Raw genomic sequence first — 13,099 nt, 5'->3', positions numbered from 1 at the left:
TCTGGCTTGGCGTGGTGTTCCCGCCATGCACAGTACCACCCCTGTGGAGTAACGAAAATACTCTGCAGAAAGATGAAAAGATCTAGCACTCTGGGATGATGTGAGTGTCAGGTCATGGCTGGAGACATCGGGATTTATACCCCCTCTAAATATCTGCTGTAAAAATAAATCCATTGACACAGCAAGGAACAATGATCTCTCAAAACCTCAACTTTCTCTTCTTTAAAATAAATGGTCTAGATTAAGTTACCTCTGAATTCCCTTCCAGATTTAAGACTTCACAATTCACCATCTGATCTGGGGAGAGGCAGACAGACTTGGGTTTAAATTCCAGCTCTGCCCATCCGGGCCTCAGAGTAAGTCCGCTCTCCTCTTTGAGCTGTTTCATCTGTCACATAACGACAGCCCTGGAGGTTGTGACAACAGAAGTCCAGGACCCAGGGAAGGACTTGGAATAAAAAGCAGGGGCTGCCCCCAAAGAACAAGAGGCAACTGCATAGTAGAGTACCCAATCTTGCCCTGGATCATTTAATTCAAGAAACGAATGTCCAATAGCTCTTTGGATGGATCGTCCGAAAGGCCTAAGCATTGCAACTTTGATTTTTGAAAATTTCATAAAGGTTCTGTACAAGATAGACACAGCGATAGGGTATTTATCAGAAGCATGAGGACAGCTTATGCTATGTGGAAGCACAACTGTTCCCTTCCCCAAGCTCCCCCGACTTCTGACTCCCAGTGTTCATCGGTTTTTGCTGTTGAGTCACTTACCCAAGGCCTTGGAGCTGAAGCACGGCAGTGAAATCAAGCGGCGTCCACTGGAAAGCACCAGGCCTTGCAGTGAGAGACCAGGTCCCGGAACTGTGCCCAGCACGGTGAGGGAAAGCAGGCGCCTTGGGGTCTGCTGTGCGTGGAGTGGCAGGCCGTGGGCAGCACCAGCACTCGTGGTTTTCCCATCCCGTTATGGTCTGTTTGGTCATCCCCTCTGGATGTCTCCTGGCTATGTGGGTGACTGAACACTCTGCAAGTTTCATAGCCAAGTGCACCCAAATACCTCTGCTTTTATAAATCCTGACTTTGAACAAATCTGGGTGAAGTATTAAGAAAGTGTTCTACGAGGCTGATGGAGAGCGTCAAGGAGTCAGGGAGACAAGACATCTGTGCAGACTCGACTCCCCGGGAGGAACCGGTCTCCACGGGAGAGAGGGCACGTCTTTAGGTGTCACTCACTACACGGTGCCTTTCGGCCCTAAGGATGGAATGTGTTAGAACAAGGGCAGGCCCACTGAGAGCCATGCCAATGCCCCATCAGCAAGCCCTTAAGGGGCAGGGGACCGACTTCTATGCACACGCTCCTCACCTGTGCGCTTGCTCGATCACCTACTCACTCTGGGGATTTTTACAAAGCCGGCGGTTAGAAACAGAGCAACACTGACCACTTTGTTGACCACAGGCAAACCAGACGCAGTGTGATGCACGAGCCGATTCAACTCGGAGCTGCGTGGAGGGACTTCTGCCCATTAACAAAAGGGTCAAGTTTCTCTGCTTCTGGCAGCATTGATGTAGTGGAGATACATCATGCAGGAATTCAAGGGGCCTTCTTCAAATCCTACATGCTGTGGGCAGCTGCATGCCTCTGATCAAATCGATCAATTTCGACTCGCCTTTCAGAAACGCCGAACACATCTCAGCAGTTGTGAAGTCCCAGCACATGCAGGGTCTGGGCCTGGCACAGTGCTGGGAGAGTGGAGTGGGTGACGGCATGATTAATGAGGTCGTTATCAACGCAGGATGATAATAAGGGGTTTCTTTCAGCAGATCCGTCTTTACAGCTGATTAATCTATGGAAGTAATTTCTTATCCATAATTGTGATTTTCTTTCTTGGCACCTGTCCTTCCAAATGAAGGGTCGCTCAAGAGGGCAACTGGAACCTGTGACCTCTGTAGAGGGATGGGACTGTGAGGGGGGAAAGCCCTTGCAGAACAGGGTGGCCCAGGACTGTTCTCTGGCTCCAAGACAATGATGCACAGGCAGCCCGCTTGGCCTCCGGCTCTGGCTTCCTCACGTGCACAATGAAGGAGCAGGACCAAGAGCTCCTGGGGTCAGTCAGCTCCCGCCACTAGATCCTAACTCAGAAAAAACACAGTTCCCATCGAAGCTTCTCCCACCCAAACAGGCTCCCGCATTCTCCAAAAGACCATGGAAAACAACAAAGGAAGAACATTTATGATTGGTCTTGAACCTTAACTTTAATATTTTCTACCTTTTATGCTATAAAGAAATCATCTTACTTTCGGGAAATTTTTCCTGATTGTCCTAGTATAATCTCATTATTGAAAACTATTTATGTAATCTTATTTTCAGAGGTTTTTAATTTCATAATAAAACTCCAGCTGAGTTGAAATTGAGCATGCATGCACTTAGCCCAAGAAAGAATTCTATGTTCTGGACGGAGTTGAAACCCACTTAGCCAGCTCGAAGGCAGAAATAAAGAGTCAGGAAGAAAAATACCACGGGTGACATACAAAGTTCAGGGAAGTCTGAACCTGGGACCCCAGGGCCCAGCCGCCTGACCAGGCTCAGGTCACACTGTGCGGGCGCACTGGTGCCCCAGGGCCCTGCACTCAGCCCCAAACCCAGAAACCTGGTTCTTACTTCATGCAGAGGCAGTCAGCTCCAGTGAGGACGCAGCAGGGTCTGGGAGCTCTTCCGTGGAAGAGCATTCCCGTTGCTGACTGCACACAGAGGGCAGGGATGGGCAAGCACTGGCAGGGTCATGAGGCTGAGGACCATCTCCGGCAATGTCCATTCACAGAGAGTCTCTCAGAAAGCCTTTGGGGGTCATCTAAGAGAGAAGGTCCATCCATCCTTCTCCCAGAGACCCTGTGGACGTGGGTCCCAGCAGGCGTCTGCACTTCTTTTACCCGGACAGAGTCCCGGGTCTCTACCGTGACTGTGCCCTTCCCTTCCACAGGCCTACTGCGACATGGAAACAAGTGGTGGAGGGTGGACTGTCATTCAGCGCCGCGAGGATGGCAGCGTCGACTTCCAGAGGTCGTGGAAAGAGTACAGAGCGGTACGGATGTCCCTAAAGCAGCTTGAAAGAAGCCTTTTTCTCTGTGCATACTAGCTTTCAAGGTCCTCAAAGCCTTAGTTGTGAACCCAAAACTAACCCATGACTTGAGGCACTCTTAGGGAAGGTTCTGTCTCTCCATGAAAGAGTAATCAGGTCCACCCAGGTGACTGGGACCAAGGTCAAAGCAAGGCCCACAGGCTGCATTCGCTCAGGCCCAGCCCCAAGCGCGCAGTAGCACCCTGTGCTGACCCAGCTGGGTGCAGTGGCTTTGCTCGAGTCTCCATGGTGTCCCTGGGTGTGCTACTTGTGCCAATGCTGGCTGTCTTCCAGGAACAGCTTAGCTCCTTAAAATGGACCTTTTAAAATCCACTGTCCTATGCAGAAGGTCCCGCGTCTATGCAGCCCAGGGAGTGGGCTCTGCTGATTGGCAGGCAGCCCAAGGTAAACGGTCACACTGTTGATTTCAAATGCGCGAAGAGAAGCCACGTGCAGTGACTGACCTCTGCTTGGCGCAGGGCTTCGGCGACCCTTCGGGAGAGCACTGGCTGGGGAACGAGCTCGTTTCACAGTTGACCAACCAACAGCGCTATATGCTTAGGATTCAGCTGCGCGACTGGGAGGGGGGCGAGGCGACCTCGCTATACGAGCACTTCCACCTCTCCAGCGAGGAGCTGCACTACAGGTAGGCCAGGTGGGAGCTCGGGGGTTGGGAGGGCCCTCCAGAGACAGACGCACGCTGCTGCGCTGCTGCATCTCACTGCTGTCTTCAGGGGAGGTTCTCTAGTTTTGGAGTCTTGCTGGGCTTTGACAATACAGGGAAACTTTGTGGTGTCTTTTGTTGTGCTTTCTGTGTATCCTCAGAGACCAGGCCCTTCAGGGCCGGTGAGGGTGTCCGCGGCCACCCCCACGGTAAGTCAGTGCTGAGTGTCCCTCTTAAACATGTAATGAGGCTGTCGGGACAGAGGGATACCCGGGACCACACTGCTGTCTCCCCAAGGGTATTAAAAATCAATCTATTTTTTTGAACTTCAAACACATCTAATTGTTGTGTTCAATTTCAAATTTGGAGTTAGCTGCCAAGTTTTAAAAACGACAAAATGAGGTGGATGGTTACTGAGCTTCTCTGTTTTCTGAAGTATACCCGATGCACAGCACCCTTAACGTCCGTGCTGTCCCACTCACTGTGCCATTTGGGGGCAGTGATCTTAAATGGTCCAACAACTTTGACCAGGAATTTCCTTTCTGGCTCTGAGATGCCAGGAGACCAGACGGCACAGCACAGGAGCCTTGAGAGGGGGCAGGGTGAGCGCAGGGGCCACCCACACACAGAGGCTCTCCCAAGTGCTTGGGGAGCAGTGGAGGACAGGGGACAGCAGGAACAGATCTGAGAATAGCCGTCACCAACACCCCCTGCGGCAGTGCAAGCAGCATAGGCTCCTGGGGTTTGGTGACCACCAAGCACCTACTCTGAGGCCACAGCTGCAAACGGAGCCCAAAAGGAGCATCACAGAAAGCAGTGGCCACCTGGTTGGCAGTCACTCTTTAATGCCCAACTCACGTAGGCCCAGGTTGGCTTCCTAGGGAGGGTCACAGTGGCAGAACAGGAAGGCTGGCTGCAAGCCCAGGTGCCCGAACTACCCCCCAGGGAGCAGTAGGACACCCAGGGCACCCTGCTCTAAGGCGGTGGACCAGAATTCAGAAGCACCTCTTGAAAACAGACAAACACTCTTGTGACTTTTAAAAGGTCCACGGAGCACAGTCCATCAATTCTCATTAGCGAGCAGGCTCCCTCGGAGATGAATGGAAAGATAGTGTCTGGGCCCCTGGCAGGTCCCACTTGATGACAAAGGGATCAGATCGTGCTTGCGTTCACAGACACGTGTGGTAGGTCCTTGTGTTACCTCCAAGCTAAATATTTTTTCAACTGGCAGCAGTTAGGAATCCACAACAGGAATTTTTAAAAAAAGAAACACAAAAATTAAGGATTAGACTGTTTGTATAAGATTTTACAAAATGGGTCATTACCCTTGTATGCTGACATTATAAAAACATTTTAAACTGGAGATGGCTCTTAGCAGATATTTCCTTTAGAAATGTAATCAAATTTTGGACATGGCCACTTTTAAAAAATGGACTGGTTGAAAGCTTAATATACTTGGAAATATGAAATAGATTAAAAATTGCTGTTCTAATAAACACAATGCTAATGTGATAAGAGAACTATATGATGTGACTTTTCACGACTACGACGCTTCAGAATGTCAATTGTGTAAAGCAGCTGTTTTCCCCCTGAAGAAATGTTCCCTAAATGATGGAAAACTGAGAAGCACACATTACAAAACATGGATAAATTAAGCAACAGAATAGTTTCTTTTTAATAAAACTCAAATGTATTTGTACATGAAACCTCCAAGATTGTTTAGCTTTCACAAACGTTACTGCAGTTTATGCAAGCGCTGAGTTAAACCGTTAAATGTTGCATTACCTCTTTACCCACTGCCGTAAAAAATCAACCGAAACCAATGTAAGGCAATTTCAAGAGTACAGCTATTCTTAATAGTCAAAATTTAAAAGAAAGCAAAGTGAGTAACACAAGAGTTACTCAGAACCCACACCCGGGACCTCACTGGACAGGCCCCTCACCCTGACCTTCACAGCTCACTCTGAGAAGGCATGCACCAGGTGGGCACAACGTAGGGCAAGGTGCCTCTGGGGCAGGGCCAGCTCTCAACTTAGTCTGGACTTGGGCAAGGTTGTGTCTATGTAAAAGCGGGTGGTGCCCGCTCTGGGGCTGTCACCAGCACTCAACAGCCGCCTGCCTGAGTGCCCGGGACCAGTCAACGCCCCCCTCGTCCTGGCCTTGCCAACATGAACTCTTGGAAATTCTGCGATTTCCAAGGAGGTGGCTAGCAACTGTCAGGTTTCGGAGAATAAACACAACTTTGGGGCTTAAAGTACGATTCTCCTGCCCTGTGGGCAGGACCCTGGCCCTGATCTCCCGTACCTCCATCGGGACACGGGGACTCCAGCACACGGAGCTCCATGCTCCATGTGCCACAGCCACCCCATCGTGGAACGCAAGCTCTGATCTGGCCAAGCCATCAGCCTGTGGGCTTTCTGAGGCAGTGACTGGAGCACGGGTATGGGAAGGATTTATTAGGGACCCTAGTCTTCAGCCTTTCCTCAGAGTCTCTCTGCGGGCACAGCAATGACAACGAACGGCCTACTTGTGCAATGGTCTACAAGTATGTGCTACTATCTAGCACATGCTTCCTCTGTCATGGTCGGACAGGTTGACTACACCATGGCAGAGAAACGGGGAAGAGCAGGCACAGGGTTTATTTTCTGCACGGTTCTGTTGATTTCTACTCCAAACTCAAGAACCATCCCTTGGCTGCTCCCCTCTCTGCACCACCCCCGCCCCTGCTGAAAACAATGAGTTTGAGGCTGGCCAGCTTCTCAGACTCCTTTCCATGTGAATGATGACTGGAGACCTGGGGGAGTTCCCTCCGGCCACAGCCCACTCTTCTGTTTATCTGAAAGCAGCAGGAAAATCAATCATAGGGCCCTTCAGTCCCTGCTGATACTTGTGCAAGTGATATGTGTTGAAGTTTTCACAAAAACATCCCTCTTTGCGAAGGATTTGATGATAAGTTGGTTCCTGTTTATACCAGTGCAAAATATTTTGTCCAGAGTAGGCACTGAAGTGCGCTGGTCAGTACAGAGCACGCTGCTGTAGAATGGAATTCTTCACCATGAAAAATTTTCCACTACGGTAAACCAATGACCTGAGCCAATTACAGTTTTTATTTTTTCCTTTTGCATGCTTACAGGATTCACCTTAAAGGACTTTCAGGCACAGCCGGCAAAATAAGCAGCATCAGCCAGCCAGGAAATGACTTTAGCACAAAGGATGCAGACAACGACAAATGTATCTGCAAATGCTCACAAATGCTAACAGGAGGTAGGGCCACTCGTCTGTCTTCCTATTTGTATGGGCAAGGAATACTTTGAAAGCACAAAAGCCTGGCAATTGGGACTTCAAATGTGACTAGTGACAATGTCCAAAATTTCATAAATAGATATACTAGCTCGATATAGGCAAAGCTGCTTTTCACTTTTGAGACTGTGGGGTTTAAAGTAGGAATGTGAGGCTGGAAGGGCCTGCGGGCCACCTGTGTCTCCTTGGGACCAGCCCTGGCAGGGAGTGCAGTTGGCTGCAGGGGTGTTCATTATTCTCTGAGCTTCCCTGAGTGTGCTCTTGCTGCGAATCAGATGTCACAGGGATGGACATTTTGCTCCATTTCGCCTTATTTCGAGTTAACATCAGTGTTTGAGCAAGGAATTTGCAGTTGCCTTTTACTGGTAAGGATTTCACTAGCATGCCCAGCACACACTTATGAACACAAAGAAACCTCGACCCGTTTTATTAGTGCATCAGCTGTAAGCGAGTGATTGTTCACGTTAAGTCAAGGCCTTTCATGTTTTCCACCTTTTGTGTCTGATTGCTCTAAAAACGGAAATGGAAACCATCCCCAGGAGCCAAAATCTGTTGGGGCTGTCTCTTAGATAGCTAGATTGGTGTTCAGAAACAGGCGCGAGCTCAGTCATGGGGACCAACTGTCAGGAAACTCCCCCCTCTGATGTTTGAAGACTCAGAAATTGAATCACGGGAACCAGTTGGTAGTGACTGAGATAAGGAAGAGGCATGACAGACGCTGGCAAGTCCGTTCTTGAAAACGCCACTTAAAACAGCGCCAAGAGCCCCGTCAATGGGACACAGAAACAGACAGGGTCTCGTCTGTGGGGACCATGCGCTGAGTGAGCAAAAGCGGGTTCATGACACCCCAGGAAAAGCAAAGGCCAGAGTGGTGCTCCACCGCTTCACAGGACAGGGGCGGCCCCGCCAGCCGCGCACAGCCAGCCCGCGCAGCTCCGCCCCCAGGGACTGTCATGGTCAAGAGCAGGGTGTTTTTATGGAAATAAAGTGAGATCCAGTTGTTTCCATAATTTCAAACTTCATGTTTTTACTACCTCAAGAATTAGGCTCCCGAGGTAACAGTCACTGCTTGGTGACATGGATCTTCCCCCAGCCCTGTGACCTCAAGGACAGCCAGCCATTACACTGATTTCGTAGAGCACGCTTGTCACCCTCACCCCACCACAGCCACACGCTAAGGCCGGCAATGCTGACAGCTCCAGCCCCCTGGGCTGCGGCCCCACTTGCTGGGCTGCTTTGGTGGTACCTTCCAGACCTCCTGCAGGCCCTCAGCTACTCGAGAGCAGGAGAGTCACCTTCATGACCAAGGAAGCAGCCTACTTAGTCACCCAAATCCAGATCTAAGGGCTGAGAGTGGAAATGCAGGAGAGGGGGGAGAAGAAAGGCAGCCCAGGGCGGACAGTGGAGTGGGGCCGGCTGGGAAGGGGCCCGCTTCCAACCAGCGGTCTGCCCTGCAGCAGCTGCCCAGCCTGCAGCCAGATGTCTGCCTGGCTGGACGGTGATTTCTGGAGAGGGGCAGACGACGGGCTCCGGGCGAACATCTGTCACTCTGCACTAGCCCAAGGATTCTGGGCATCATACAAGCTCCCCACCACGTTTCCACTGAGCTGTGTCACCTCAAGGGACGGAGTCAACAGCAGGGAATAAGTCAGGTGTCGGGGAGATAAGTGGCACTCACATTCAATGTGTACCCAGTAGACGTGTTTGGCATCAGAATTTTTTAAAGGAATAAAAATGTTACAGATAACAACAAAAGCCACCCCATTAATACCCTTCTTAACTTCCGCTGGGGTGGCCCCTGAATGGAGGTTCACTCACTTCGTTTATTTTACCAAGGATAGCGATATCAATAATCATCATGTTATGGTTTTCTGTGTTTAAAAAATTTAACAGGCATGGTATCAAACTCAAGTCTTCATGCAGGCAAACCACGGTCATTTCTTCTGGAAAGCCCTGGCCTTGGCTTGCCGTCTGGTGTCCGTGGGTCCTAATCCCTGTGCTTTGCCTCCACAGGCTGGTGGTTTGATGCGTGTGGCCCTTCGAACCTGAACGGAATGTACTACCCACAGAAGCAGAACACAAATAAATTCAATGGTATTAAGTGGTACTACTGGAAGGGGTCAGGCTACTCACTTAAGGCCACCACCATGATGATTCGACCCGCGGATTTCTAAATGCCCGTGCATACCCCAGGACTGCACTGGACTCTTTCAACAGCTCACCCCAAAGCACTGAAAGGCACAGCTGCACTCTGTCCCTCGCCTGAGACAGCTCGGGTGCTGACGGACCCAAGCGCCGGAGGAGTGTCTCAACGTCATCACTGAAACCCACACCACGAACGAGCCAAAGCAAAACCCAGTCTAGCAAGGCACGAACGAGCCAAAGCAAAACCCAGTCTAGCAAGGACCTGGCATCGTGGTCTGGCGGAACACCTATGCAAAGATGAATTCGCGGTTGAGAGACTGACAATTTACAGACTCTGCTGTCACAACCAAGAATGTCATGTTCGAGTTTATCAGTAAATAACTGGAAAACAGAACACTGTGCTATATAGTAGAGATAGTCTTGGAACTGATCCTCAAAGCACTGTTTATGGGTTGTGTAAATATCCCCTGTCCTGAATTCTGCATCACTATCACAATTGCAAGGAAGACAATCTAAGCCATAAAAACACACCATATATTCAGGGATTTTCTAAGTGTTTATTAACAGTTTAATATTTGGAAAAACAGCGCATTTTTACTCCTCTTAGCTACTTTAAATTTACATTGCAAAAATAGCACATTTACTTATCTGTTGACAGCTTAGTCTTAAGTTAATGCTCAAATACATATTTCAAATTTATATGGTGAAAATGTCCAGGATATCTGAAATTACTAATAGAAGTTGTGTGCCATTTTAGTTTCTATGAAGATTGTACTATTTTTTTCTTGCCTGGCTGTTAAATATGAAGGTATTTTAGTAATTAAATATAACTTATTAGGTGAGATAACTTTTATAATAATATTTACAATTTTGTAATTTGGTTACAAAGTACCTGTGCCTCATTACAAGGAAAAGTTTGATTTTCAATGAAGAAAATTATGCACTTTACTATCTTCTCAGACTTTAGGATCCTACTTCTCAGTATTCTAATACAGACACATATTTTCTCTTCTAGTAAGCTCTATATTAGAAAGTGGAGTCCAATTTAATTTGTGGTTGAGCAAAACATTCCATTGAAGACATTTATGAAGTTATAGACTCACCTCTGAATTTATTTAAGGAAAAAATAATTTGCATTAGTGTTCATCAGCAAACTGAAAAAAAAAGTGTTCTAGAATGCAAAAATAAAATCTGATGTTCACAGAATACGCAAATGTTTATAGAACATTTTATGAACACAGCATTATGCGCACAACTGCAAAACCCTACATCCCACGGTTTTAATTCCTGTTAAGTTTCTGTAGTAGAATCGATACTCATGAACCTCTGAGGAATGAATTTAGCAGCAATTTCTTACATGTTCACTTTACACTCAATTTTTGGGAAGCTCGGACTTGACCTTTGGCCAGTGTTCCGTTTGTCTTCACCTCCTACTGTCCCAACGCTCCTCCTCCTCTTTCTGTCTCACTCCTAACGTCCCTCCAGACTCAGCCTTAGGACCCTGGAATCTCACTACTTGTTTTGAGTCAGACTGTGGGCACGTTTCACTCCACCAGGTCGAACTTCCCCAACTCTTCCCGGGTAGAGAACCTCCTGAGAACGTTCCACAACCACACCTAAGAAGGCTTCAGAGCTTCAGCAGGGGTGTCGTGGCTTTGCACCAAGTTAAAAAACATCTGATAACAGGAAGATTCCAACACCTTGCAACTTCACAATACAGTAGGCTTGGGGGGTTTCAATGACTACACGGACAGATGGATACAGACTTGGGGAAATGGTAACACAAGAAAATCTGGCCACCCCGTGATTGATTTGTATCAATTTCTCATTGCGGGCAGGAAAAACGAATTTCAAAAAGAAATCTCACAATGTTCCTAAGAGTTATATTCTCTTATGACAGAAATGAGAAGAATCTGTGTTTGCACTTTACACTTCAATTCCTAGCAGTATTCAAACAAACAGTCTTGCTAGGAGGAATTTTTTCTCTCCTTAAGAAAACATTTACAAAGTTGAAAGGAAATCAAAACAGTAATCTTAAAAATGAAAACAAAAACAATTTAACAACCTAGATAACTGCAATGGCTGGAGAGCAGAGTTCAATTTCTTGCTGTTACAGTCAGAGCAACAAATACACAGCAAATGGCAGAAAAAAACCATCACTTATCGTCCAGATATTAATCTTTTGAAATAATAAATGACCACAAACCAGTCAACATTCTTGAAAATGAAGGCCAACTTCTGTATAATCCTGCTTCCAATCAAGCCTTAATTAACCTACCTCACTATTACTTGTTTTTTTTTTTTTTTTTTAAAGAATTAGAACCTGGGAATTTTTCATTAAACATTTGAAATACTTAAAAGTCAGTAAAGTTGAAGTGAATTTAGGAAAAGCATCAAATTATAAAAACCACATCAAAATGGTAGCAAGCCATGATTTTTATACCTATCAGTTCTATCTCTATCAACAGTAAAAATCATATTTTAAAACAGCAAGATATAAGGCTATGATCTCGAGAACCTAGTCAGTTTGTTTGTTTTCCTCAATTGTGAGTGCTTCCGTAATTAAATTTCTAGAAACCACATTTCTCAGAACTCTTTGGGAGAGTTCTCTCACATTCTCACCTGTGAGCTCATGAACAGGTAAGAGGTGTTAAGTTCTATGGGTGTGCCTTTTTCACTGGAGCATGACTGCTCTTGACTTAGTAGGCTGAACTCATGATAATGAAAATTCCAGATTGTGTTTACACTGTAACACAGTGTGACTTACGGGAGCTGCAGGGAAGTGGTCAGAAAGCTCGAAAGGCTCCTCGGAAATCCAGTGACCCAACTCCAAAGACCACAGTACCTGGAAGGGGCACAGTAAGCAGGACATTTATTACAGATATATCAGGCTCTTCATGGGCAACAGCCAACAGCCACCCTGATGACAGTAAAAACAGACAAAAACCCAGCTGTGAAGACACAGATCTGAAATGCATGTCTCCAAAACCAACGTGCCCCCAGAACTGAGTCATTATCTTAGTAAGCCAAATATTTAAACATTAATCTGGTTTTAAACACATAAAACACTTAAAAAATATTCCAGGTTACCAATTTTCAGTCACTTACAAACAATATTACACAAATATTCCATGATATTATATAAAATATAAATATAAATTGGGGCTGGGTGTATCTCAGTGATAGGGCACTTGCCTAGCACACAAGGTCCTAACTTTGAGCCCCCATGTCACAGAAATAAGAACTACATAAATAAATAAAATCTAAAAATTGGGAGAAGGTACAACACAAGCCAAATTAAGAAAGCAATCCTTTAGGATTATGGCTTTGCTGCTAGCACTAGCTGGTGTGCTCAGAAGTTGTCAGGATACACCCTTCCTAGAGCTCAGAAGACTAAACGTCTCACGGGTATGTTCCATGTTCAAGACCACCATTACATCAACATTACTGGAGTCCACACATTTTTAAATGATTAGAATAATTTTTTTCATTTTTAATTCAACAATGCTTGAGATTCTACAAAAATCAGTATTCTATGACCAAATTCTGGAAATCTATAGGTTTCTGCACACCGTAGAATTTTACAGCTAAAATAATCAAACTAAACCATGTACTTGTGCTTATTTTTTTTTAATCCTGTATTTTTCTTACATTCATCAAATTCATACTTATACCAGAAGTTCGAGCTTCTTTTGCTGAATTGATCAGGAATGTGACCTCGGTCCTTCTTTCTGATAGTTTCTGAGGTCCAGAACCAGTTAGAGGAGATCAGTCTTTCCTCCTTCACATGTTAAAGCTGGTACTTATTCAACAGAGAGAGCAAAGTATCTTTTCTAAGAAAGAGTGTGCATGAATTGTGGAATGAATGACAAGAAGAATA

General features: G+C 46.5%; 2 protein-coding genes across 4 annotated transcripts in view; one reads left to right on the top strand and one right to left on the bottom strand.

Moving 5' to 3' along the window:
- The window catches only part of ANGPT2 (angiopoietin 2), a 49,098-nt gene extending 39,180 nt beyond the window's left edge, over positions 1 to 9,918 (top strand). The window contains exons 6-10 of the mRNA XM_079141823.1: positions 2,973 to 3,074; positions 3,590 to 3,756; positions 6,908 to 7,038; positions 9,088 to 9,442; positions 9,479 to 9,918. Coding sequence (XP_078997949.1) covers positions 2,973 to 3,074; positions 3,590 to 3,756; positions 6,908 to 7,038; positions 9,088 to 9,248 — 561 coding nt within the window. The 3' untranslated portion in view covers positions 9,249 to 9,442; positions 9,479 to 9,918. The remainder of the gene's footprint in view (positions 1 to 2,972; positions 3,075 to 3,589; positions 3,757 to 6,907; positions 7,039 to 9,087; positions 9,443 to 9,478) is intronic.
- MCPH1 (microcephalin 1) overlaps positions 1 to 13,099 on the bottom strand; it is a 211,684-nt gene that overhangs the window by 118,048 nt on the left and 80,537 nt on the right. For all 3 annotated transcript variants that reach the window (XM_079141817.1, XM_079141819.1, XM_079141818.1), the window contains one exon: positions 11,987 to 12,064. In XM_079141817.1, the coding sequence (XP_078997943.1) occupies positions 11,987 to 12,064 (78 nt within the window). The remainder of the gene's footprint in view (positions 1 to 11,986; positions 12,065 to 13,099) is intronic.

Source organism: Sciurus vulgaris (assembly GCF_902686455.1).
Source record: "Sciurus vulgaris genome assembly, chromosome: 5".
Lineage (NCBI taxonomy): Eukaryota > Metazoa > Chordata > Mammalia > Rodentia > Sciuridae > Sciurus > Sciurus vulgaris.
The sequence above is the reverse complement of the archived record's forward strand: the minus strand, read 5'-3'. Positions and strand labels throughout refer to the sequence as shown.